The 26,942-nt window shown below is 39.5% G+C and overlaps 2 protein-coding genes across 6 annotated transcripts; one reads left to right on the top strand and one right to left on the bottom strand.

The window, feature by feature from the left end:
• Positions 1 to 312: 312 nt before the first annotated feature.
• cdk8 (cyclin-dependent kinase 8) lies at positions 313 to 11,854 on the bottom strand. 2 transcript variants are annotated; one of them, XR_005281533.1, is made up of 14 exons: positions 11,395 to 11,854; positions 8,198 to 8,273; positions 8,010 to 8,120; positions 5,575 to 5,715; positions 5,224 to 5,281; positions 4,991 to 5,122; positions 4,758 to 4,901; positions 3,665 to 3,734; positions 3,467 to 3,539; positions 3,302 to 3,399; positions 3,103 to 3,181; positions 1,834 to 1,835; positions 1,504 to 1,662; positions 1,140 to 1,281 (listed from the first exon to the last, which is right to left on the bottom strand). XR_005281533.1 is itself a non-coding variant. In XM_038293787.1 (13 exons), the coding sequence occupies exons 1-13, from the start codon at positions 11,520 to 11,522 to the stop codon at positions 1,156 to 1,158; spliced, it is 1,395 nt and encodes a 464-aa protein (XP_038149715.1). In that variant the 5' UTR covers positions 11,523 to 11,853; the 3' UTR covers positions 313 to 1,155. The 2 variants fall into 2 exon arrangements, 1 of the variants encoding a protein (XP_038149715.1); XM_038293787.1 differs by lacking the exon at positions 1,834 to 1,835 and having other exon boundaries at positions 313 to 1,281; positions 11,395 to 11,853.
• A 5,289-nt stretch (positions 11,855 to 17,143) lies between these two features.
• Positions 17,144 to 26,881, top strand: rnf6 (ring finger protein (C3H2C3 type) 6). Of its 4 annotated transcripts, none has more exons than XM_038293738.1 (4): positions 17,144 to 17,263; positions 18,473 to 18,628; positions 21,375 to 21,539; positions 23,596 to 26,881. In XM_038293738.1, exons 2-4 carry the CDS (start codon positions 18,487 to 18,489, stop codon positions 25,434 to 25,436), a joined length of 2,148 nt encoding a protein of 715 aa, XP_038149666.1. In that variant the 5' UTR covers positions 17,144 to 17,263; positions 18,473 to 18,486; the 3' UTR covers positions 25,437 to 26,881. The 4 variants fall into 4 exon arrangements, with proteins under 4 accessions (XP_038149666.1, XP_038149669.1, XP_038149667.1 ...); XM_038293741.1 differs by having other exon boundaries at positions 23,605 to 26,881; XM_038293739.1 differs by having other exon boundaries at positions 17,183 to 17,308.
• The last annotated feature ends 61 nt before the right edge of the window (positions 26,882 to 26,942 follow it).

A 26,942-nucleotide genomic window follows, 5' to 3' on the forward strand; every position in this document is an offset into this window, starting at 1 on the left:
TTCATACACAAATTTGGAACTGGTAAATCTGTATTCCTAAATTTGTGATCTAATTGTTTTTATTGACAGCTATCCCATAGCTTGAAGCATGGGCTCCGAAGTCAAAGAAAACTGGGATAAAGTTATAAAGAAATTTAAACCAGGGAAAGTGATCCCAAAATTCGAATGCCTCACAGACGTCTCTTTATATTAGGATCCAATAGTGGAAAAAGTACATCACAACTGCAATCTTAGGTAGATATAGCTGTTTACAAAAACCAACAGACTGGGCAGCGACAATATCAGAGAATAAAAAAAAAAAAAATCACCAAATTTAATGTTTCCACTTTTATTGTCAGGATATTTGAGTCATGTAAAAGATTTCAGTACATTACAGTAAAATGCATGTTCCATCGGCCTTCCTCCAAGCCATTGGTTGATTTTGCCCTCATGTAAATCTAAGGCTTTTACCCACAGCTTGCAGCGGCAGAATGCTTGGCTTAGGCAAGCTGCTCTTGCCATGAAAACAAAACAATGATAACAGATTAAATTATAAACTACTAAAATCTTGTCTATTTTTTGTCCTCTTATAGAAATAAAAATGAAAAAAAAAAAAAAAAAATTCACTCAACAGATGCAGGAGATCTGCATCCACCCAGCATGCTTCCCAGCAGCTTAATTCAGCCCTCACATAAACGGACACATGGAGAGGAGGACCAACGGGCTGGGAATCTGTCCAGGCTGGCAGTCACATAGCAGCTTTCAGGTTCATCCAGGCTCTTACAGGAGGAGGTGAATAGGATGGGAGAGGGTTAGTCGCAGAGGGGAGGAGATGACACAAGAGACTGTTGGTTTTGTGTTATGTATGAATAACACAGGTTGGATTCAATCAGATTTCCTTTCATTTTCCCCTCATCCTGTTTTTTTTTTTTGTTTCATGAATCAGGCTCTATGCTGTGTTTCTAAAACAGATTTGCTGTATGCATGTTTTCTGGATCAGGTAGTTTGCCGACGGATTGCTGCAGATATAGCGCCCTCTGTGGGGTTGGTTCAGTTGATTGGTTGATGGGAAGATTCCCCCCACATCCCTCAGTACATTCGTTCAGGCAGGCGTGGCAAGAGTCGTGTGTGTAGGTATGATAGAAATGCATTTGTTTAAGTGCAGGAAGGGTTGTATCAGTAGCGGTGGGTTTGATGGGAGTACTGGGGTGGCTGTTGGGAGGTAGAGGAGTATACCATGCTGCTTTGGGGCAGTGATGTGCTAGGTCCAGGGTTCTGGTAGGCAGCATGTGGATTTGAACGCTGCAAAAAGAAAGAAAACTGAAATGTTAAGCAACATTTGGTTCTCTGAAATGTCTTTCATGATGGTTACCAAGGGTGTTTTTATTTCCATAAATTTGTATAGTAAAAAAAAGAAAAAGACATCACTTCCTCAATGTTTAATCTGAAAGGTAATTTTTCCCAGTGAGGGAAGAATTCTTGTATGGGGGGGCTAAGGAGCTGCAGAGTGACAGACGGACTCACCTGGTAGTCGGAGGTCATTATGAGGCCACCTGAGGTAGTGGTGGGTGGGACAACCCGCACTTTCTTTAGAGGCGGGCCCTGGGCGTGGCTGTTGTCAGGGTTACCGGTGTGGCCTGCCCCATTTGTGTGGTTGTTTCCCTGTTGCTGCTGCTGGTTTTTCTAAAAAACAAACACGTTTTTCTAAATGGCTGGAAAAGAGAGAACATCTACTCTTTGGACAGTTGGTCACATTAACAGCACAGTTGGGATTTTTCCAGTTGTTTTTTCATGAATAGAAACTAATAACTAGAGCTGCACAGTGTTTCATAGTTCTGTACGTCTCCAACAGACTTCTAGTTCAGTTCCGCACATTGGATGCAGCTCGTATTAACAGAAATGTTCAAGTCTTCACAGATCTTTACTTGGGATTGTAGTCTGAGCTTAAATATATAAAATTGTACTGTAGGTCTGTATGTTTAGGGTCCTATCCAACTGTTCTTTTGTGCTTCCATCCTTCCATCTTCCAATAAACTCTGACCAGCTTATGCATATTCCGATCATGTATCACTATGAGGATGATATTTACTGTAATTTGCAGTGTCAGTTATATTTTATTTTTTGCCCACACAGCTTTTTGCACACAGGCCAGAAGAAACTTTAGCTTGATTTTTTTGAAACGCAGCACCTAAATGTTGTGGCCTCCCCCTTGCCACAACACAATTTGACTGCAGTACGTGTGTGTTTGTGATATATATATATATATATATATATATATATATATATATATATATATATATATATAAATAAAATGTAAAACCCAATTTTCAAATGGCATTTATGTCACATTATATTTAACAAAAGTACATTTCTCACTACAAGCCATTTAGGTGGCAGTAATATGCTTAAAGTGGGATTGCTACCACATGACGGGAGGCGAGAATTGCAGCTAACACACAGATTAATGTATGCAAGTAGAACTGAGCTCTTTTTCACACAAACATTACAGTAAAGTCTTGCAACAATGGACTCTTGACAAGCAAGGTTTCGAGGTCATGAAAAAACCCAAACCCTGGAGTTAAAGATCTTGTGGTTAATACAAAGGAATATTGAAATGAAATTGCACTAGAAATACTGGTTTAAAATAGTTGCAATTAAAATTTTCCTAAAATTGTTCAGTCCTACTGTGGATCTCTGCGGCTCTTTCAAAGTCCCCACAGGGATGTTGGTTGCCTCTCAGATTAATATCTGACTGTAGGTGGATTTAACCCTAAGCAAACCATCAACCTGACCTGACTGCTGTGTTTCTCAGCCTTTTTTCGTTTGTTAACTTAGGTCCTCTAATAAATTTCCGAGGCCTCACAGAAGAACTGAAATTACACTGGGATAAAACTACACACAGGTAGACTCTAATAACTTAGTAGCTGAGGTGGTTTATTAATGGATTCAATGTAGGAGCATCAAAATAACTACAGTGAACATATAGGTACACCACATTTAAATAAATATCCAATAAAATTTAGACAAAAATGGTGGAATAAAAAAAATAAAAATATGAATTCAAGATTTGTAAGACACTGAAAACAAAATAAATAAATTTTCAATATAGGAAATAGATTTTACTTTGTCTCCTTTGTCCTCTGGCTCCTCCTCTGTCAGGAACTCTCTCTTGGGATAAGGAATCTGACAGCCTGCAAAAACACTAGAACAGAAAAAAGTGCAAAGAAACCTTGATGCGTTTATTCCCATGACTCGGATCAAATTAGCCGGGAGACCCATTCAGGAGGTCTGAGGCTGAGGATAGACGTGTGCTTTAGCTCACTCAGAGGTTGGAAGAGGTTCTTCTAAAAAGTAGGGGTCCTGCATCGCCTGCTCAGAAGTGATTCTCCGGATGGGGTCCATGGTTAACAGTTTCTGCAGCTGTAATGAAAAGCATACTTTTAGAGTGAAACAGAATCAAAATGGAGCAGATTAGTTTAAGACTCACCAAGTGGAATGCTTTACTGTCTGGTTTCACTTTATGTTTTTCCATGTACTTTATAAGGCTGCAGTTTGTGTATCTATAAAGAAAAGAAGTAAAACGCAAAAATTATTCCTAATGTAAGCTTAGATTAGAAAAACAAACGTTGCTTTTGTCGGATTTGTTTTAGATGTTGGATTGAAGAAGCATTTCTTGCAAACTCACGTGTTCCTTCTAAAATCTTTCATCAGCGTGGAGTGCTCTGGCATCTTTTTGATATCCTCCCAGTCTTTATCTGTCAAACGAAAAAAGAAAACTAAAGATTTGCTACAACTTTGCTCCTAAGAGATGAGAGCGAAAAACACCCTTTCACTCAGAGAGATAGATGTAAAACAAAGATTAATGACTCATCTTTTAATGACCACCTTATGGTTAGATTTAAAAAAGAATATGTAAACTTATACAGCAACTAGCTCTCATTTAATTAACAGAAGAGCTTAACATATTTCTATGTCACCAGAGGCAAAGAAACTAGAAATTAACTGAGTTTTTATCCAAAAATGCTTTTAAGTTGAAAATGAAAGAATTTGAAATGGCTTCAATTATCTGTTCTTGTTTTACCTGATATGTTTTTTATGTACTTGCATAAAATGCATTTCTGTTTAGTATGTAACTTTGCTACCTCTTGGCCAGAACTCCCTTGAAAAAGAGGCTTCTAACCTCAATGGGATTTTTTTCTGGTTAAATAAAGTTTAATAAAAATAAAATAAGATGGACAATTAAAAAGTAGGGACAAATAATGCAATGGATGGACGGATGACAGGATGGAGCAATAAACTGAAGAATGGATATATACTCTTCTATATATTGTACTAATAGAGAAACAGAAAACCCTTAAATAAAGTTAAAAAAACGTTTCAATGTTGATTCAAAGAGGAACCTTCAAACAAACCGGTGAATTTAAATGGAAAGAGCAGCAGAGTTAACAAACAGGGGAAGAACGGATGAGGTTAGATGAACTGGAAAATATTGGTCCAAATGTATCCCTGCCAGCAAATGTTTCTGTTTGTGACTTGGCATCGTGTGCAGAGCCTGTGGATTGATGTTCAGAGCCCAGAGACCACATTCATCCATCTAGAGACGGAACAAGTAAAGCCTAAGGAAATAACAAGCCTTTGCCAAGAATGGAAAACACTGAAGACTTCATCATATCTCCTCTGCAGAAAAAGAAACGTCACAACTAAAGCAAGTGGTTCATTTGCAGCATAATAATATTCTACTGGATAATTTTCCTCTGAGGGTGGCAAAGGAGTCTCACCAGCAGGGAACCCCATAACGTTAAAGATTCGGTCCAACTGGTCATGGTGGTAAGGGTTGCTGGTCTTGATGTCTTCCTGACGACAGTGGAATATGGGCTCAGACGTAAGCAGCTCCGCAAAAATGCAGCCGATCGCCCAGATGTCTGTAAGCATAGCAGAGCAGACACCAACCTAAGTTCTCCTCCAAACAACAAGTTCGCATGCGCAAGAAGAGGACAGCACAAAGCTTTACCGATGGCTTTGGTATAATGCCGAGCTCCCAGCAGCAGTTCAGGGGCTCTGTACCAGAAGGTGACCACCACAGGGTCGAGATCAGCTAAAGGCTTCAGCGGTGAATTGAAGAGACGAGCAAACCCCATGTCCGCTGCAAAAAAAAAAAAAAAAAAGAAAGAAAGAAAGAAAGAATTTAAGTCAATAAAGGCGAAGCAAACAAAAATGAATGTAAACATTTTGCCCGATACATACCAATCTTTACTCGTCCCCTTTCAGGTCCTTCTCCCATCACTAAAATGTTTGCTGGTTTCTGCAATGTAGACATTAAAAAATATGAATTTTTTTTTTTAAGTCTAGTCTGATTTAATATCAGCAATTATAACTGTTTACTGCTGCCCTCTAGTGGACAGATGAATCTCTTGCACAACACTGTTTCACACGATTTTCTATTGTCACAGAGATATGAGGCCGTTATAAAAAAAAAAAAAAAAAAAGCATAAAACACTTAGGTTTAGCTTTTATTTATGGAAATTAATGACCACTTTGTCCACCGGCTAAGCCACCTTTTTCCTCCCAACACCCCACGTCCCCTTCTTTTCTTACCAGGTCTCTGTGGAGCACCCAGTTGGCATGGAGGTAATGGATGCCATCCAGAATCTGGTAGAGCAAAGACTTCACCATTCCTCTCGGCAGCTGAAGTGGCTTCTTATTGGCCTTGGACGCTCTGTGAAACTTAATAATGTGCTGGGCGAAGACAAGATAATAGTTGATGTAGCATGCATTGACATTTGGTTTAAAAAAAACAAAACATGGCTTTCTTGGCATTCTAAATTACAAACATTAAGCTAGCTGCAGGAAAGATGGGCAAGCGGATATTTGTGCCATGTGATTCCACTGCTTTCAAAGGGTTTTGTAAGCGATGCAGCTCTGTGGTATTTAACTCCACTCTGATTGTTTGCCAGTCGTAGCTGCAGTCTATAATGTGGAGCGCATCTCGGATTCATTGAGGTTTGGCAGGAATATCCATCCAATTACATCTATTGATTGGAAAATGGTCTGAAAATCCACTTAAGATTTACTGAAATTATATCTATTGCTGTCAGCTTCAAATATAAAACCGGCAAAAAGCATAAGGGGGAAAAGAGGAGAAAGCTTAAAGGTATGAGGGTTAGAGATAGAAGGAATTAGGAAAATGAGAGGGAGAGAAAAAAGCAATGGAATACGGCGATAAGAAACAAGAGATGAAAGAAAAACGATAAAAGGGGAGAAGGAAGAATTAAAAGAAAGAATGAAGAAATGAAGGAAGGAATGAAGCAAGAGAGGGACAAAGTAAACAAGTAAAAAAGGGAAGAAAAGAAAGAAAAGAACAAAGGAAGCATGGTATAGGGGATGTAATGAAGGTTAGAGAGATTGAAAGAGCAAAAGAAAAGGAAAGACAGAAAAGCAGGTAGGGAAGGTAAGTTGGTAAGGAAGGTAAAAAGCAAATAAAGAAGGCTAATGGAAAGAAAGATTAAGCTGGAAAGAAAAAACAAGAAAAGTAGGAAGGGGAAAGAATGAAAGGAATGATGGAGAAAACAAGCAGCAAAGAAAAGATGGAAATCGAGCAGTATGAAGTAGGAAGGAAAAAAGGATGGAGGAAGAAATGGAACCAGTTTGAAAAGCAGAACAAAAATGACAGGAAAAGGACGTGGATAAGGAAAAAAAGGACAGATAGGGGGCAAAGAACGAATGAGTGATGGAAAGCTTGAAAACATGAAGGGCAGGGAAAGAAAAATAGGGGGGAAAATTACAGAGGAAAGAAGGAAGAGAGGATGGAAACAATCTAAGGCTGCACAATAGCTGTTGGCTAATGTATTCCTATTGCTGTGAAGCTGCATTTTATAAGCTAGTGTAAAATTTAGCTTGTTATACAGTTTGAAAGCAGCAGATGTTCACAATAGAAACAATCTGCATTGATCAAAATGCTTAAAGGGGAACACCATTTTTTATTTATTTATTTTTTTACATTTTGCCCTTGATTTTATGTTATTACATCATGTTCTACTCACCCATATGAGTCTTGTGTCAGTTGGAGCTGTTCCGAAGATATTGTTATATCCAAGTAACGTCTTCCTATGGGCAACGACTTGAAGGCACAAACTAAACTGTTCATAATTTATTCATTATGGTACGCGAGCATTCATAACATGCAGGCGAATCACTGTCCCCCAGACATCTGCAGTTATATTTTTTTATATTTATATCTTTTAAAAACAAAGCGGCGCGTGTATGACGTCATCCGCCGGCTACCATTCCTTCATCCTGTCCGCTGAACTGCTGCTAGTTTTACTCACATGCCTGGAAGATGCCTAGTGCTACTACCACAGATGATCTCACTCTCCAAATGGAATTGAACGATTCAGATTTGCTAGCCGAATGAATAGAAGGGGTAGAGCGTAGCCGCCTGTGGCCCGGGCTTCCTGTTACGACTCCAGTCTGCATGCGAGGATGACGTCATACACGCGTCGCTTCGTTTTTAAAACATATAAATAAAAAAAATATAACCGCGGATATCTGGGGGACAGTGATTTGCCTACATGTTATGAATGCTGGAGTACCATAAAGAATAAATTATGAACAGTTTAGTTTGTGCCTTCAAGTCGTTTGCCCATAGGAAGACGTTACTTGGATATAACCTGACAGAATATCTTCAGAACAGCTCCAAATGACACAAAACTCATATGGATGAGTAGAACATGATGTGATAACGTAAAATCAAGGGCCCCAAAAAAAAAAAAAAACGACATTCCCCTTTAATGTTAGAGATTGTAGGAGGCACAGATCAGAGAGAGAGCAGAAAGGGGAAATAGGCAAATCTTGCCACCAATATCACTATCTCAATATTTAGATCTTCTGCGATCTAGTAGGCCTAATGCAATAATATTAAGACATTAGAGCAGCAAGAGTGTGGAAAAGCAGCGCACAACATGATAGTCCCAACAGGCCGAGTCATCAGGCTTAACAGAACGCTGGGCTCCAGTTTATGTAGATATGTTTACCCAAAGGTCGTGTTCTGCGTAGTCGAAAAGCAGCCACACTTTGCGGTCGGCGTGCGACAGGAAAACCTTCTGCAGTGAAATCACGTTAGGGTGCTTCAGCTCCCGCAGAAGCTGCAAGACAAGAACCCAGGACTTTTATGAGCCATTTCTCATGGGGTCAAACAAAAACAAAAAAAAGCCAATCTTACTGCAATCTCTCTGCAGGCTGACATGGAGATACCGGTGCCTTCAATCTGCTTGAGGGCGTAGTCTTTATCATCCTTCCTACAAATACAGAGAGAGGCAGAGCAAGATCAACACCAGAGCAGACTGCCGGCCCCTGGAGAGGGTCCCCCACAGACAAACAGAGATGAAGGACAAGGCCACTCAGCAGCAGCTGGCACAGGGACTGAGGAGAGGAGCCCAAGCTGCATTACCTCCACATTTTGTGTAATCAAGCTCACCTCTGAGAGTTTAAACAATAAGAAGGGGAGAGGAAACAGGCTCTGTCTGGCAGCTGGTGAGGGACAAACGGAGCAAGAGGGCCGTCTCACATGTCATTGGATCGTGTCAAAAACCTAAGCGCTGTAACTTCTCCAGTTTCGGCTAAAACTGGTAGAATTACTTTGCTCTCTGAGCCTCATAAACAGCAGCAGCCCAAACATCTTTAAACACTTTTGTTTAATGGTTCCTGTTGGTACCACAGAGCAGTCTGTTAGAATGGGCCTGCTTGCTCAGGTTTGTTCTTCTCTCAAGAGAAATGCAAAGGTATTAAACCGCATCTAGAATAAGCCTGTTTTGATTCAAACCATTAAGGGTTTCATTTAGAAAAACAAGAGGCTAAAAGTCCAGGTACAGATGTTAATTGGTTATAATGGTGGATTGTTAGGAAGTGGAAAGAAACAAGATTTTAATTTTAACAAACTCATCACTGAGAAACATGTTCACAGATGTTTGCTGGTGAAGATTCTCAGTCATTCCAGGTCATAGTCATTCCAAAAAAGTTAAAAAACAATGGACTTTGTTTCCAAGTTTGAAGATGTTTTGCTCCCCATCCAGGAAGCATTTTCGATTCAATAGAAAAAGCTTCCTGGATGGGAAGTGAAATGTCTTCAAACTTGGAAACAAAGTCCAGTGGATGTTTAACGTTTTCAGAATGTTAATAGCTATTAGAAGATGATCAGAGATGATAAAGAAAAATAGAGAATGAGACTTTATAGTGGGCGAACGTTTACCTCCAAACAGGACAATTTGATTAAACTATATCAGAGCTAAAATCAAACGGTCTGAATCTGAGCTCATTCCTACATCAGGATGTCAAGGTCCGGATCTTATTCCAATTAAAAAAAATCTTTTGCTATAGTTTTACCCGCCTCAATCAAATCTGAATCAGCTTGAGCAATCTAGCTTTTTAAAAACTAGTATAAACACATTCTAGGTTATATATAATTGGTTAGCAATGTTGAAGCCATTATTTTCCCTTCATTTCACAATCTTACACCAAACAAAGTAAGGATGAATACAAATAGATTGTAAATTGAAATTAGAGGGGCCACTAACAAATTCCTTCAGTGAAAAGCACAGTTATTTGCAGGGATTATAACATTTGCATTTGAAACTTCAACAATTACTTTTAATATACAAATTAAATTTAAAAGCTAAAGGATGAACATAGCCAAACAATGCATTAACACCTAAGCAAAATTGTTTCTGAAATGTTAAGGTTACAAACAGAAAAAAAAAGACTTTATATAAAACAAAAATTTTCAAGTTTGGCTTCTGTTGTGAAAAACAAACTGAGCAGCTGCAGATTCTACTATCTAAATGTTTTAGGACAATTTGATGACCACAGTAAGAGTTCATTCACCTCCTTTTTTACTTTATCAATTTACCCCAGCATGCAGTGCCAGAGTAACTGTGTGTCTCTAGAGAAAAAAAAAAAGAATGGAACATAATGGAAATATACCAGAGTTTTAAGCTTCAAAAATATGTTTAAACAACAAAGGAGAAAATACATGTTAGAAATATTTGACTTCTGCATCTCCTAAATTAATTATTTTCTGCATCAAGAGAGATGGAGCTTTAGGGCCTCATGACAAACTTGGAAAATGGCTGGGCTTTTTTAGATCATACATGTTGCAGATTGTTGAATGGCTCCAATAACAGCTGGTTATTCAGGTGTTTCTCTTTAAAGAGAAAGAATTTCAGTGCAATAAGTAAGTCCTTCTAATTAATGTAGCAGTTTTAAATAATAAATATTTGCTTAGACATGCACATAAAAATTAAAATATTATAATCATTTTTGCTTTTTCCTAGGAAACTAAAATAAATTTGACTGTTTCATACTTTATTGTTTTAACCCCTAAAGAGTTCACAAACCTTTTATTGCTACATAACTTTGTGTGGATCCACATACTATAATATAAAGGTTAATTCTATGCTCTTTATATATTAATTTATGTGAAGTCTTAAATGGGCATTTTACACCAAAGCAGTTTGTGTCACATAATAGTCATAATGCATGCCACTGACTCCTATTCTTATATGAATATAATGTGATATTTATCATTTCTTCAGTTCCCAGGGTTACAATTGTTACAAAACGTCACATTTCTATATTTTCTCTCCAGATTAAACAATTTCAATTTACTGTCAAGTTGTATATTTAGGATAGAAAACATTTTAACAACAAAACACATAAAAATTGATCAGTGCCGTCAAAATTTTTACAAATATTCTACAATATTTACAGTTATTTAAAATAAAAAAAATTTTGTCTACAGTTTGTCTACAAAGAAATTAGCAGAAATTTTGACAAACATTTGATAACCAGTCAAGAGAAGACTAATTTGCATACCAAAGAACAGAAAAATGTTTTAGTATTTTTATTTCCTTTAAAAAAAATGAAAGATTTAAAGAGTTAAAACTATTTATTAAAGGGCTCATTTTAGCAGACATTAGGGAACTTAATGGTAACGGGGGAAAAAAAATCCATGTGGATTTTATATTTTTATCTTGACAAGCAAACATCTATGCCCAATATATAATGTTAACTCCCTGTTAAAACCTCATCCTGGTTCACATCTACAGAAAATATATGTATATTAGGATGAATTTATCCTATTTAACAAAATATTTATTAATAAAGTCATCCGGTGTCATGCACCTGACGAATCCCTGATGGTCACAAACTAATATAATAAAAACAAAAGCCTGCCCATCATGGAAATACTGTCACTTTCGCATAAATTAGTCCACGTGCAGTCATTTTGCAATGACGTATGAATGTCGGCTCCCTTTGATGGGAGCAAAATGAGAGAAGTCATTTAAATGTATTTGGGAGAGGGAGGTAGGTAGGGAGGGAGGGGTGCTGGCTGGCTGGAGGCCTGCAGCTAATCAAACTCACCCATCTTTTCTCTTCGCCTTGTATACATGTCCGTAAGTGCCCCGTCCCACTTTGCATCCTTCGTACTCGAATAGGTCCTCGACTCGCTCTCTTTCGCCGGTGAGCTTCACTTTAAAGTCATAGTCCATTTTCACCACTGTTCCGGGCTAAAGTGTTTGCTCTCCTTCCTTTCTTAAAGCGTCGCTTTGGGAGGCAACTATGCTCCTCCAACGAGCTCGGTTTGCTATTTCAGCTGGTTACCTTCCCCAGCGTGGCCCTTTCTTCTTCTAACCCCGCTTCCACATCGAGCTGTCGGGGTGAATTTAATGTTCCGGCGGAGGGATGCGCGGTGAACGGAGTTGGTCCAGAGAGAAACGAGCCCGGATATTTTTTTTCCTCTCTCTTGCTGCTGCGTTTCTCTCAACCGGTATCTGCTCCAAAGAGACGCACTTCACTTTGTAACGACGGCGTATTCATGCACGGCAGTGTCGCAAAATGTCGTAAAGATAGCCCTTTTGTGGTGGTTGGAATCATAGATATCCATAATAAAGGCTAGATGTCTTACGGCGGAGTCTCAAACGGCATCACCGGGCGGCCATCTTACCACAGGCAGGCTTTCTGGTGTGCTCTGTGGTACTTAATGTAAGGTGAGTGATCAGCACTAACACAAATACTCTTATCTCATTGAATTCTTGACGGATTTACAAACAGTTTGGTTTATATATATATATACAATATATATATATATATATACAATATATAAATAAAATATATATATATTTTATATATATACAATATATATATATATATATATATATATTTTATATATATACACAATATATATATTTTATATATATACAATATATATATATATATATATATATATATATATACAATATATATATATATTATATATATATACACAATATATATTATATATATATACACAATATATATACAATATATATATATATATATATATATATATATACATTATATATATTATATATATATATATATATATATATATATATATATATTTCTGGGACCATATATATATGGTTGCCATTCTGTATTATATATACACAATTTATATATATATATTTCTGGGACCATATATATATGGTTGCCATTCTGTACACTGAGTTTTAATAGCATATATTGATTTAACATAAATACCTTGTGCATGTGTATATTTATTGCACCTGTATGTTCTATTCAGTGTTCTTTTCATATGAAATTCCATGGTTATAATTATTCCGCAGTATCACAACTACATGTCTGACTTTTTTTTAACAAACCAAACAGTTTGAGAATAGTTAGACAATTGAGGAAGTTATGGTTATTTCAGTACATGCGCCATTGAAACACAATGCTACGAATGAGCGAGCTGCCTGTGGTAAGATGGCCGCCACGTGCGGACGTCGACCCCCATTGGCCAGCAGCGCGGACGAGACATCTAGCCTTTATTATGGATATCTATGGTTGGAATCCTGGCTCTTCTCTGGGATCCGGATCACTTACTTGGTTCTTTCAAGTCCTAAACAGTTCTTAGATTTTTTATCTCTAAGCTTTAAAACGATCTATAAATTGAATTTTATTCTTTTGAGGGTGGAAAAAAAAAAAAAAAAAAATATATATATATATATATATATATATATATATATATATATATATATATATATATATATATATATATATATATATATATATATATATATATATATATATATATATATATATATACACTATATTGCCAAAAGTATTTGCTCACCTGCCTTGACTCACATATGAGCTTAAGTGACATCCCGTTCCTAATCCATAGGGTTCAATATGACGTCGGTCCACCCTTTGCAGCTAGAACAGCTTCAACTCTTCTGGGAAGGCTGTCCACAAGGTTTAGGAGTGTGTTTATGGGAATTTTTGACCATTCTTCCAGAAGCGCATTTGTGAGGTCGCACACTGATGTTGGACGAGAAGGCCTGGCTCTCAGTCTCCGCTCTAATTCATCCCAAAGGTGTTCTATCGGGTTGAGGTCAGGACTCTGTGCAGGCCAGTCAAGTTCATCCACACCAGACTCTGTCATCCATGTCTTTATGGACCTTGCTTTGTGCACTGGTGCACAGTCATGTTGGAAGAGGAAGGGGCCAGCTCCAAACTGTTCCCACAAAGTTGGGAGCATGGAATTGTCCAAAATGTCTTGGTATGCTGAAGCATTCAGAGTTCCTTTCACTGGAACTAAGGGGCCAAGCCCAGCTCCTGAAAAACAACCTCACACCATAATCCCCCCTCCACCAAACTTTACACTTGGCACAATGCAGTCAGACAAGTACCGTTCTCCTGGCAACCGCCAAACCCAGACCCGTCCATCAGATTGCCAGATGGAGAAGCGCGATTCGTCACTCCAGAGAACGCGTCTCCACTGCTCTAGAGTCCAGTGGCGGCGTGCTTTACACCACCGCATCCGACGCTTTGCATTGCACTTGGTGATGTATGGCTTGGATGCAGCTGCTCGACCATGGAAACCCATTCCATGAAGCTCTCTGCGCACTGTTCTTGAGCTAATCTGAAGGCCACATGAAGTTTGGAGGTCTGTAGTGATTGACTCTGCAGAAAGTTGGCGACCTCTTCGCACTATGCGCGTCAGCATCCGCTGACCCCGCTCCGTCAGTTTACGTGGCCTACCACTTCGTGGCTGAGTTGCTGTCGTTCCCAAACACTTCCATTTTCTTATAATACAGCTGACAGTTGACTGTGGAATATTTAGGAGCGAGGAAATTTCACGACTGGATTTGTTGCACAGGTGGCATCCTATCACAGTTCCACGCTGGAATTCACTGAGCTCCTGAGAGCGACCCATTCTTTCACAAATGTTTGTAAAAACAGTCTGCATGCCTAGGTGCTTGAATTTATACACCTGTGGCCATGGAAGTGATTGGAACACCTGATTCCAATAATTTGGATGGGTGAGCAAATACTTTTGGCAATATAGTGTATATATATATATATATATACTGTATATATATATATATATGTGTGTGTGTGTATATATATATATATATATATATATATATATAGTTTTCTTTTTCCTTAGAAAATATATATATGTTGATTAGGTAGATAGTCCATCACAAACTACACTGCATACCAGTAAGTGGCAGCAATGCTACTAAAATTTGCATTGTTTTGCTTGTTGCCAACCACCAATAGATCTAAGAAGAATCCAAGAGGTTACATGATTTATACAATTTTTACTTAGACAAAAAAATCTTTGAGTCTAATTATAGCTGCAAGTCAGATTGCTTATCTCAGAAAAGGTGTTACTTTTTTTTTGTTGACTTATCACTGAATGATCATGCGTCAGAGTATCTGTCTGATTTCCTGCTACCCTCTCTACAACCCTTAAAACAAATAATCACTTGCTTTCAGTTCTACCAAGGTCCAGGCTGGTACATAGAGGTGATCAAGCATATAAGGTTAATTATGGAATAAACTGTCCGGGTTTTTTAATAATGAAATGACAGGGGCAAAAACATCTAGACAAAAGACAGCTGATTTACACATTAGATATAATTTATAAAAGTTAATTAAAAGCTGTAAAGGAGAAGATAAATAATTTGCTAGAAAGAAAATAAGGTGCAGTTATTAATAGGTAATAGTTACAAATGAGAGACAGTGTAGATTATTCTTGTTTAGATTAGCAAATTTGTAAATAGTTATTGAGCTCTGGAGCAGCTCTATGTAAGAGGGATTTAAGTCAAATTTAAAAATACTTTACGGACACTTAACGTACAGCATGAGGAAGTTGGGGGCAGGGGTTGTCTTTATTTCTAATTTTGTACTCGCTGGTGCTTTTTTACACCTCTCGATAGCATTTTGGTCAATGCTGCTGTTGTGTAAATGTGCTATATAAATAAAACTTAAAACGGAACATTTATCAGAACTTCATTTGAAATTAGATCTCAGATTTTCTTACAGTAGCACTATTTCCATCAGCTCTGATTAGTTTACATGTAAGTGCTGTAAAATAAAGCTCATATTTCACTGTGGGTTATGATAAAATGTGTAAATGTGCTACTTAAGTGTTGTTTCACCACACATACAGCAGGTGATAAACAATCGCTTTTCTCATTATAGCACTTTCTTCCCCAAGAGTCCAATCAATCTGTGGCATGCAGGACAATTAGCTGCCATGTCAACAGATTTTTCCACCTGAGCTGTGATCTTGTACAGCTGCACAAAGTAACCTTGGGCCTGTTGGTTGCTTCCTTTATGATTTTTTTATTTTTTCCAGCCTGCCGACCATATCATGCTGGGTTTGTATTTGTATCATGTTCTTTACATTATAAGGTAGTGCATTTAAGGTCCTCATCATGCTGTCTATTAATTAATGTTTTCCAACAAATCTTTAACACAGACAAGCAACAGTTGGATTTATGATGAGTTTTAACTACTACACATTTATCAAGAGCCCCTAGATAGACAATTTTTATTATCATTTTGTATACACAGAGTGTATACAGAACAAAATTTTGTTTTATATAGCTTTCAGATAATTTCCATTTCTTAAAGTGCAGCACTGATCAAATGTACACAGCGTGGTAGAAAAAAAACATGGTGCAAAATTTTTTTATAAATATCAAAGTTCAGAGCATTAGATATATATGGTGCTAATATGCAGTATTTTTTGTTTGGTGTTGTCAGTGTGATGCAGAGTCTGTGACATGATATAGAGTTTCTTTTTTCCAACAGTTCTGTTAGGTATGATGTTATCAGTGTGATGCAGAGTCTCAATTTGTAACTTGATTTAGACTTTTTTAAACAGTTCAACAGTCTGAAGAAACACTAAATGAAGTCACAAATTGTGACTCTGCATCACACTGATGACATCATATCTAATAGAACTCAACTCAAATGTTTTCTACTGCATTTTTGCACCATATATATTTATTTATTTTTGCACTGCACTTAAACTTCCACATCAATGCCTTTTTGCACCATGTCTCTCCTACACTGATAACATTTGATCACTGCTGCACTTTGTGAATGGAAATGTTCTTTTCACTGCTAAGCTGCTTCTCATTCACTGTCGGAAAGCTGTATATACAAAATTTAGTTTTGGATACACTCTGTGTTGACAAAATGACAATAAAGTTTGTATGAGTCTTAGTATCCCCAGAACCAAACATGGAGAGGCAGATTTAGGTATTTATGTATATTTAATCTGTAAAAAACAAACAAAAAAACAGCAGAAAAATACAATTCCTTGATTTAAATTCCTTTAAGTCAAGGCTGCGTTTGATTAGTAGTCTACAAAACAACCTAAGTGGAAAAACTTCTCTATACTGAACATATCTTATACACATTGAGCATCTCCTTGGGATTATCAGTTGTATTTGTTATTTTTTAAATGATTTTTGTGATGATTTTAATGTAGTGATGATTTACTGTTTACTTGATTTATGTTTTTTATGGTATGAATTATATTACTTCGCCTTTCTTTTTACGTTTTCTATTACCGTATGTAAAGTACTTTTAATTGCCTTGCTGCTGAAATGTGCAATACAAAAACGTTTTTACTTTCTTACTAACTTACTTTACCCTATTAAACTTACTTAAGTTGTTTATTATTAAGGCAGTATCACCTCGTTTTTTTCTCTTGGAATTATCAATTTTGTTTTTCTCTTACTAAAAGCAGAAATAAACGATTCAATTCGTAGCTATGCTAGGTATTGAAAACTACAAGGAAATTTATAGGTACTTTTCATAGGAACCAAGAACTACAGATGCTGTTTTTACGGACATTTTTTGAAGTCGGACCAGTGGTCCCATCTTGGTTTGAGAGAGGAGAGAGCTGAGAGAACCGTCCATATTACAGCTGCTTTGCCAGGTACTTTCATCGTTTGGTCTCAGTCATCCGGTATTGGTGTATCATGTAGGTTATCTTCAGGCTTCATACATGTTATCTGTTTCTTAACAATATTTGTCATATATGTAACTGAGTTTTTCTAGCAGTTTGCTCTGGTGTCGACTGATTGCTACTTACTGGCTATGCTAGTATGCTAAAGCTCTGTTAACACCGAGGCGTTGCGTATTGAAATGACGCTTTGAAGGCTTGAAACGTCTACTAAGGTAGCTGCCGTGCTTTGTCTGTAATGGTTATGTTTAACACCGGGAGAAAACATCCTATTTAGTCCTGGTCAAATGTGATAAGGAGATTCTTTGTCTTTCTTTTGATGCTCTGCGTTTACATGGAGGAAAACTCAGTGTAGCCTTCAATGACCCACCTTTGCCGGACGCCGATTGGATGCTCGAGGTGTCATTCATTTAGACTGGATCGATGATTGGTTGCTGGTTGGGACGACAACGCCTGTCTTTAACTGCTGTCTAGTTGGTTTTCCGAAGATGCTAATGTCGGACCTTTAGGAGGTATCTCTTTTGTCATATTTGCTAATACATCGAGCATTTGTCTACGTGTCAAATTTGGATGATTTAACTAGTGCTAGCTTCGAAAGAACACTTTTAAGTAGCATTCCTTGATTCTCTACCTTGTTCTCATGGGCCATAGTCCTCCATGTTTTATTTGTCGCTGCTGCAACAGAGCTGAATCTAAGCTTTAAAGTAATTGATGTCTGATATAACCACCTGGATTGAAATAATTTACTAGAAGGATGTGAGTAGAAAACCAAAACATCCACCAGTCATGCAATGCATGCTGCAGATTGTAATTATAAGAAGTTTCCCTAAAGTAGCATACATTTCATCAGATGACTCACAAAGATTCAAATCACAGTACACTCTGAAGTAAGGTGGCATTGATGCAATTTATTTTTATGTATCCACTTTAAATACTTCAAAAAACTTGGAAGGTGCTGAGAGAAAAAGCCCTCAAATGCAGTAAGAGAAAGATCAACACAGTTAAAATGAGGTAGATGTTAGCCCAGACCATGGATGTTAAAAAGCCGACTGGTGACGGTGAATGTTTTTAAGAAATGTAACGGTAAACGAATGAAGTTTATTTTGAACAGAGCTGTATGACAACTTGTATGATGCTGCGTTTCCATCTGTGACTGAGAGTCCAACCTGTCTGCTCACACAGCACTTTTGGTGGTAATGGACCCTCCTGGTGGGGGAAGCGAACGGAGAAGGCAGGCAGAGCGTCTTCGACGGGAGGAGGCATACTACAACTTCATTAATGAACTTAGTGAAGAAGAGTACCGCCTGATGAGAGATGGCAATCTGCTGGGGACCCCTGGTAGGAAACATTCTGATTCATCCCTTCGTGGACTGAGCACACTTTTCTTGACCTTTATCTCCCATGTACAGAGCGAAATTTCGTTTTTTACGCACCCTGTGTACAAAAAGACAATAGAGTTTGTAGAAATCTAAGGCTACATTCACACTGCAGGCCTTGATGCTCAATTCCGATTGTTTTTTGTGTTGCTGTTTCCTGTGTGAACTGCAATCATACAACGCAAGTGTCCCGCATGCGTAGTAGAGGACGCAATGACATCACAGGCCAGCGTGCTCTATGTTTAGGGAAGTAAACATGGATGGTAGTGCCGGCGCGCATCTAGCAGTCTTTCCCAGCCATATAAAAGGCATTCTTTTCAATATGTTTAAACATAAATACTACTCTCCATATCTCATCTGCCATTGTTGTTGTTTTTCCTTGCAGCTTCTTCATAGCAAGATGCAGAATAGTGACCTTTGTCGGGTATTAATGACGTTCAGGTCGGATGAATCCGACCTGGCTGTTCCAACACTGGTTGCATTTGAAAAGATCAGAATCATATCGGATTCAGGACCACATAGTCAAATGGCCTGGGTCGGATTGGAAAAAAATTGGATCTGTGTTGTTCAGAAAGCCATGAAAAGATCAGATCCAGGTCCCATGTTGGAAAAAAAATTGGATTTGGGTCACTTGAGGCTGCAGTGTGAACGTAGCTTAAGTCCGTCTTCCATTTGCCTTGTAAAGATCTTGTTTCCACAGTACTTGCGTTATATTTCAAAACATTTACTCTCAGCTCTGTGCACCTACAGGTGCTGGTCATAAAATTAGAATATCATGAAAAAGTAGATTGATTTCAGTAATTCCATTTAAAAAGTGAAACTTGTATATTATATTCATACATTACATACAAACTCATATATTTCAGATGTTTATTTTGTTTAATTTTGATGATTACAAATGACAACAAATGAAAATCTCAAATTCATCATATCAGAAAATTAGAATATTGTGAAAAGGTTCAAAATTGATGGCCCCTGGTGCCACACTCTAATCAGCTAATTAACTCAAACCACCCGCAAAAGCCTTTAAATGGTCTTTCAGTCTAGTTCTATAGGCTACACAATCATGGGGAAGACTGCTGACTTGACAGTTGTCCAAAAGACGACCATCGACACCTTGCACAAGGAGGGCAAGACACAAAAGGTCATCGCTAAAGAGGCTGGCTGTTCACAGAGCTCAGTGTCCAAGCACATTAATAGAGAGGCGAAGGGAAGGAAAAGATGTGGTCGAAAAAAGTGTACAAGCAAGAGAGATAACCGCACCCTGGAGAGGATTGTGAAACAAAACCCCTTCAAAAATGTGGGGGAGATTCACAAAGAGTGGACTGCAGCTGGAGTGAGTGCTTCAAGAACCACCACACACAGACGTATGAAAGACATGGGTTTCTGCTGTCGCATTCCTTGTGTCAAGCCACTCTTGAACCACAGACAGCGTCAGAAGCGTCTTGCCTGGGCTAAAGAGAAACAGGACTGGACTGCTGGTGAGTGGTCCAAAGTCATGTTCTCTGATGAAAGTAAATTTTGCATTTCCTTTGGAAATCAAGGTCCCAGAGTCTGGAGGAAAAGAAGAGAGGCACTTCATCCACGTTGCTTGAAGTCCAGTGTAAAGTTTCCACAGTCAGTGATGGTTTGGGGTGCCATGTCATCTGCTGGTGTTGGTCCATTGTGTTTTCTGAGGTCCAGGGTCAACGCAGCCACATACCAGGAAGTTTTAGAGCACTTCATGCTTCCTGCAGCTGACCAACTTTTTGGAGATGCAGATTTCATTTTCCAACAGGACTTGGCACCTGCACACAGTGCCAAAGCTACCAGTACCTGGTTGAAGGACCATGGTATCCCTGTTCTTAATTGGCCAGCAAACTCTCCTGACCTTAACCCCATAGAAAATCTATGGGGTATTGTGAAGAAGAAGATGCAATACACCAGACCCAACAATTCAGAAGAGCTAAAAGCCACTATTAGAGCAACCTGGGCTATCATAACACCTGAGCAGTGCCACAGACTGATCGACTCCATGCCACGCCGCATTGCTGCAGTAATACAGGCCAAAGGAGGCCCAACTAAATACTGAGTGCTGTACATGCTCATACTTTTCATGTTCATACTTTTCAGTTGGCCAACATTTCTATAAATCCTTTGTTTTTATTGGTCTTCAGTAATATTCTAATTTTCTGATATGATGAATTTGAGATTTTCATTTGTTGTCATTTGTAATCATCAAAATTAAACAAAATAAACATCTGAAATATATGAGTTTGTATTTAATGTATGAATATAATATACAAGTTTCACTTTTTAAATGGAATTACTGAAATCAATCTACTTTTTCATGATATTCTAATTTTATGACCAGCACCTGTAGAAGTTAGCAATAGGATTGACTAGGGCAAAAGTATAAATATGTATTTTGGATTAAAGGCTGTGGTCTTTCAATGTGTTTTTATGAAATTTTGTATATTTCTTGCATGGAAACGCTTTTCTATGTAGACAAGTTTTTTTTTTGTCTTTTTCACTAAAGTCTTTGCTTAGCAAATTATGGTGACTGGATGAATAATTTGGCAAGTAAAAAAGTATGAAATTAAATTAATTGATATTGTTTTTTGAGTATTTTTGACTGGTTTCTGTTTTATAGCTGTGCACATTTAAGTTGAACGACGCATGCTATATTCTGTCGGTTTTTAACCCAGCCTGCAACCTGCATTTTATAGGCGAGGTGACTGCAGAGGAGCTCCGTCAGCGTCTTGATGGAGCAAAGGAGCGTGTGTCGTCGCAGCCCCACACTGAGCAACAGTCACAGACTGCTGATGCTGGAGATCAGCAGAGCAGCGGCAGTGGAGGAGAGGAGAGAGGGGCTGCAGGAAGAGGAGGGGCAGGTATGGGTTTTTTCTCAACTTCCAAAATCTGCCTTTTGCACAGCGGAATATTGAGTGCCTTGTAATGTAGAAAAAAAAAACATTTTGATAACCAAAAATTTCATCACTTTTTAAAATCAAATAGAATTCAACTTTATTGCCATTATACTGTCACAAGTACAAAGCAACACAATATAGTTTGCATCTTTCCAGAATTGCTATACAGAATATAAATCTTTATTTATATGTGTAGAGACTATGTATGCATGGATTATAAATTACACAGACCAACAAAATATGTTGTAACCGTCACTTATAAAGGCTGATTTATACTTTGAAACTAGGTTGTCTGCGTAGGTGTCGCGGGGAATGCAGGGACATCCCCGCCCCCTCCACAGACACTCTGCTGCACCTCTCCCAAACAAACAGGAGGCCTCTGATTGGTCCAATCTACATCCGCTCTACACTATGTGTATCTCCTGTTTGATACCTTACCACCTTGTTATGTTTGTATGACCGCCATTGCGGAAAACGACTCGTGAAGTCGTTCCAACTGGATCCCCGCTCTTTTTCGCCCTCATGTCCCTCTACTTCACCACCTCAGCCGTACCTAGACCCACAGCTAGTTTGTGATTTTCACCTTTTGCCTTGTGGCATGGAATAAACATAGCGCAGACCATGCTTCAATATCGAGCATAAGTCAAAAATGTCTGCGTCATACCTGCGACAAGCTCACTGTGGCTCACTGCTGCGGGAGTATAACCAGCCCTTTAATGTGCAAACCATAAGACAACTTTATGTTGATCCTTCTTTTTCTGCAGTTACAGCTTGTGGACCGTTTTTTTGTCTCTAAGAGAGAATTGTTTTTGCCCCTTGTTCTCATTTCAAGCTCATTCATGTTGGATTTGTTCAGGTTTTTCCTCAAATTCTCAATTGGATTTGGATCTGGATTTTAACCAAGTCATCCTAACACAAAAATATGCATCAAAGCTACGCTAATCTGGAGAGCAAACAGAATATTGCTCTCTCTAGATTCCCCTGTATTTGGCTATATACATTATCCCTAACAGGCTGTTCTGACCCTGCTGGAGAAATGAATTTCCACCATATGATGCTGACACCTCCATATATTACAGCGGGGATTGTGTTATGGGTGAAGTGCTGTAATCCTTGTCCATCATTCTTGGCATTTATATTTTTGTCTCTTCACACAAAAGCATGTTTTTATCTGCATAGCTGCTGTGTCTTCCACAAAGCTCGGGGATAAATGCATTCAGAACTTCGTTCAACAATGGCTTTCTTCTTGTCACTCTTCTATATGTAGTATGTATTATAGTTATACTCACAACGAACACTTAGTGTGTATTTACACTGGGGCCACATTTACTCGACTGCACTCTTAAAAGCTTACTGGAGTGCAGATTTGCCTTGCTCAAGGGCGTGGGGTTAGGAGAAGATGCTGGACCTGAACTCATACCACTTGAAATTATTATTCCTCCCATTGAGCCACACCCACCCTAGATCACTGCATAAATATGTCACGTTTCAGTTCACGGTGCTTTTGGTTGGGAAATGCACAACTAAATGTTTCTTGTTAACAAATTATTCCACCTGAGCTGTAGGTCTTTAAAGTTCCTTCAAAGGTACTATGGCGCTCTTGGCCGTTGTTCCGATTAATGCAGTCTAAAAACCGTAGGTTTTACTTGAGTTCTCTCTTCTTAAAATGTATTTCTGCCTCAGTGCAAGGGACCAAACCTCAGGTTGTCTTCCGCATAAATGTGTGTGACTGTAATGCAAATATGTTTGAATGTCTGTATGATAAGAAAAGCAATACTTAAATTTCATTTAAACCTCCTCACTGACCCGTCTGCTGTGTTCCTCTGTCTAAATATCTGAGGCCTTCCAAGAGCAGCTATTATCTAGGGTAAATACATTTTTAAGGATAACTGTGCTGGATTTTATTTCAGATTAGTAAATAGATGGTTGGTTTAAATATATTTAAATCCAGAATTGTGCTCTCCTTGGTGAAAATCAAATCTAAATAAGATGTTGACTTTTTTTTTTTTTTTTTTCATAGGGAGCGCAGAACCTGGAGCAGAATCTTCTAATGGTGATTCATTACTGGAGTGGCTGAATACATTCAGACGCACTGGTAATGCTACTCGGAGTGGCCAGAGTGGCAACCAGACGTGGAGGGCGGTCAGCCGGACCAATCCCAACAGTGGGGAATTTCGTTTCAGCCTGGAGATCAACATTAACCACGACCAGCCTGAGCCGGGAGAGCATATAGAGACGGTGAGCTCTGTGGACGCCCCAGAGCTGCCAGTGATTCCTCCAAACACCTCTGTCCACAATGCTTCCCCCCTCTCCAGCTCTCGGCCTTCAGCTACACCAAGGCCGGCTCCGTACCCCTCCCCACGCCCTGCCATAAGAAGGATCGAGACCCGGCGCACACGGAGCAGCGCCACCGCCCTGTCTGTGAGCTCCGCCACACTTTCTCCTGCAGAGATGGCTCCAGCTGCCCCTCAGAGGCGAGGATCTACTTTGCACTCTTCAGCACCTTCTCCCGCCGTCCCCAGTCCTCCTGCCGATCAAACGGCGCCGTTTCAACAGCAAGTCCAGAATGTAGAAGTGGAGCCGGGGCGTAGCCAAACGGCCGCTTCTATAGACTGTCCTCGGGTGCCGCCTCAGGATGAATCTCAACACCAGGCAGTGGGACAGGAGTCCCGCAGCAGCAGGACTCGATCCCGTGGCCGAGTGCGCAGGACCGCAACGGGGAGCGGGGCTGCATCTCGTGCATCAAGGAGAAGTCGATCCCCTTTGAACAGAACGTCTAGTGTCAGCAGCACCCAGCCACGGGTCAGCAGTACAACTGGTTCTACCGCCCCTCCTGGTGATCCGAGTGGTGTCACCACCTCTGTATCCATGGAGACTGGGGGAATTGTTTCAGAACCCGATGCTGTGTTGGAGTCAGCCGTGGAAACTGTAGAGCGTGCGAGTGAGTCTCCCGCAGCCGGAGCAGGAAGCTCAGCGGTCAGACGACATCCAACCATCATGCTGGACTTGCAGGTGAGACGGATTCGCCCTGGTGAGAACAGGGACCGGGACAGCATCGCCAGCAGAACTCGATCCCGCGCACGGGTGGCAGAGAACACAGTCACATTCGAAAGCGACAGCGGCGGGTTTAGGCGCACCATCTCCCGCTCGGAGCGCGCCGGAATTCGCACCTACGTCAGCACCATCCGGATTCCATTAAGGCGCATCAGCGAGACGGGCCTCGGAGAGCCCAACTCCACCGCGCTGCGCTCCATCTTACGACAAATAATGACTGGATTCGGGGAGCTCAGTTCTCTTATGGAGACGGAGGCGAGTTCAGAGAGCATCACACCCAGCCACGGATACGTTGGCGCCGCAAACGGCGGCAGCAGTCGCCTACATTTAAATGAGAGCGGGCCTAACCAGGTGGGGACAAGCGAGGTCGTTCAGGGGGTGGAGGGGCAGGTGAGTAGTGAGGACGAGCAGGTGGGGCAGGCCAGACTTGGGGCCGGAGTAGTCAGCTCTGCAGACGGACGGTCAAACAGCAGAGACACCAACAACCTGGTGGAGAACGGCACCCTGCCCATCCTGAGGCTGGCACATTTCTTTCTACTCAACGACGAGGAAGATGACGAACATCCCAGAGGCCTGACCAAAGAGCAGATCGACAATCTATCCACGCGTACCTACGGTCAGGCCAGCCTCGAAGGCGAGATCGGACGCGCCTGCAGCGTGTGCATCAACGAATACGCCCAAGGCAACAAGCTGCGTCGCTTGCCCTGCTCCCACGAGTTCCACGTCCACTGCATCGACCGCTGGCTCTCCGAAAACAACACCTGCCCCATCTGCAGGCAGCCCATCCTGGCAGCGCATCATGACTGACGTCCCCCCACCCCCGCTCGCCGCTGGCTGAACTGAGCAAACCCAAGTGGGCTTAGCGTGTACATATCGCTTTCACTGTTTTTCTTTGAAATCATCCATTGAGTTGTTTGAACCCAAAGCAAGCAAAACAGGAAGGAAACTTTAAATCCAGAGAATTAACAAAACTTTATTTTTTTAGATGCAATATTTTCAGGAAGTCGAGCTCTTCCTGTGACCTTAGTTGCTACTTGTTTCGTCAGGCTTCAGAAGTCTGTCTCTAGATGGCTTTTATGCTTTAGAAGCTCCTGTAGTTGCCTCCCAAATGTCTGGTTCTAATACTTTTATGTCCGATATGCGTGACTTTTCCTTTTTTCTTTACAGCTGACCATACAAATCACTTGTAGGCTTGGTTTAATCTGTATGAGCTGTAAATAAGAATGCACTGCTTATCAGGTTCTTGTAGAAATATGAAACTTATCCATTCAATCTGCTCAAAATGGAAGAAGGAAGTTTTTTTTTCTTATTATAAAGCCTAGACTCCCTTTTTAAAGTTTAAAATATGTTGGAGAGGAGAATTTTTTTAAAATTAATTTCTGAAATATGTATTCTGCGCTTCTATCAGTTTAAAGCCCTAAAGTTACAATGCAATACGAAAAAAACCACCAGTCCATCAAAATACGTCACTTTGAGTTAGAAATTCTAACCATTGCCTTTCCATCTGTCATTGTGGTTTCAGGCTTTTGGTAATCAGGGATTCAGAATGGTGAGAGTGAGTTGTGCAATATAAAGCAAGGAAAATGTCTTGTGTGACATTAACTTTGTTGTCTGTGTTTGTTATTTCCACTCTAAGACGAACCGAAATTAAAGTTTTCTGCACATGCAGAACTAAAGCTACCGTTAGAGGAAAGACGGCCCAGAGGTAATAAAACAATTCTGCAGTATATTTGTTCTTAAACAAACTCTAAATTCTCCATATTATATCTGACTTTGTTAGCTAATGTGTTTTTTTAGCTTTAATTTTTTTTTCATTACATGATAAAAATAGCATTTTTTAAGTAGAAGAAATGGATTAAGAGCTAACCCACCCAATTCAATTGTTTCTGTCACTTTATAATAACAGCTGCAGTACTTGGCAGGTAACTGCGTTTCTGTAGTTTCTGTGTCCCTAATTAAACTGCAGGGTTGTTGCAGTACAGTATGTAGGAACGAGTGAAAGAGTGTTTGGTTTATTTGACTGTGAGTGTTTGTGTGTTTAAAATGAAGGCCCAGTGTCCTCTGAGGCTGGTTCTATAAGAACCCCTCTGCTCTATGAATGGCCACTTAGGAGGGTTTGTGTGGGCAAATGGTTCAGAAGTGAATATTTATTCAGTTCTTATTTAATATGATGGGAATCATCCTTTGAAATATGAACTGATATATGTTGCTTTGTGATGAGAGTAAATAAAATGGCTATAATGAATATAATATAAAAGTCCAATGGTGGTTTTCTTTACTCTTTCTTAAAAATATTGCCCTGTTATAGTGTCA

Source organism: Cyprinodon tularosa, unplaced genomic scaffold (assembly GCF_016077235.1).
Source record: "Cyprinodon tularosa strain WSP-4 unplaced genomic scaffold, ASM1607723v1 ctg33, whole genome shotgun sequence".
NCBI lineage: Eukaryota > Metazoa > Chordata > Actinopteri > Cyprinodontiformes > Cyprinodontidae > Cyprinodon > Cyprinodon tularosa.

Excerpts from the sequence above, each read along its gene's own strand:
- rnf6 (XM_038293738.1), top strand. The coding sequence starts at position 18,487 with ATGGACCCTCCTGGTGGGGGAAGCGAACGGAGAAGGCAGGCAGAGCGT. Across the intron at positions 18,629-21,374 it reads CAATCTGCTGGGGACCCCTG|GCGAGGTGACTGCAGAGGAG; the intron begins GTAGGAAACATT and ends TGCATTTTATAG. Across the intron at positions 21,540-23,595 it reads TGCAGGAAGAGGAGGGGCAG|GGAGCGCAGAACCTGGAGCA; the intron begins GTATGGGTTTTT and ends TTTTTTTCATAG.
- cdk8 (XM_038293787.1), bottom strand. The coding sequence starts at position 11,522 with ATGGACTATGACTTTAAAGTGAAGCTCACCGGCGAAAGAGAGCGAGTC. Across the intron at positions 3,540-3,664 it reads AAAGATTTTAGAAGGAACAC|ATACACAAACTGCAGCCTTA; the intron begins GTGAGTTTGCAA and ends TTTTCTTTATAG. Across the intron at positions 3,182-3,301 it reads GAACCTCTTCCAACCTCTGA|TGTTTTTGCAGGCTGTCAGA; the intron begins GTGAGCTAAAGC and ends TTTCTGTTCTAG.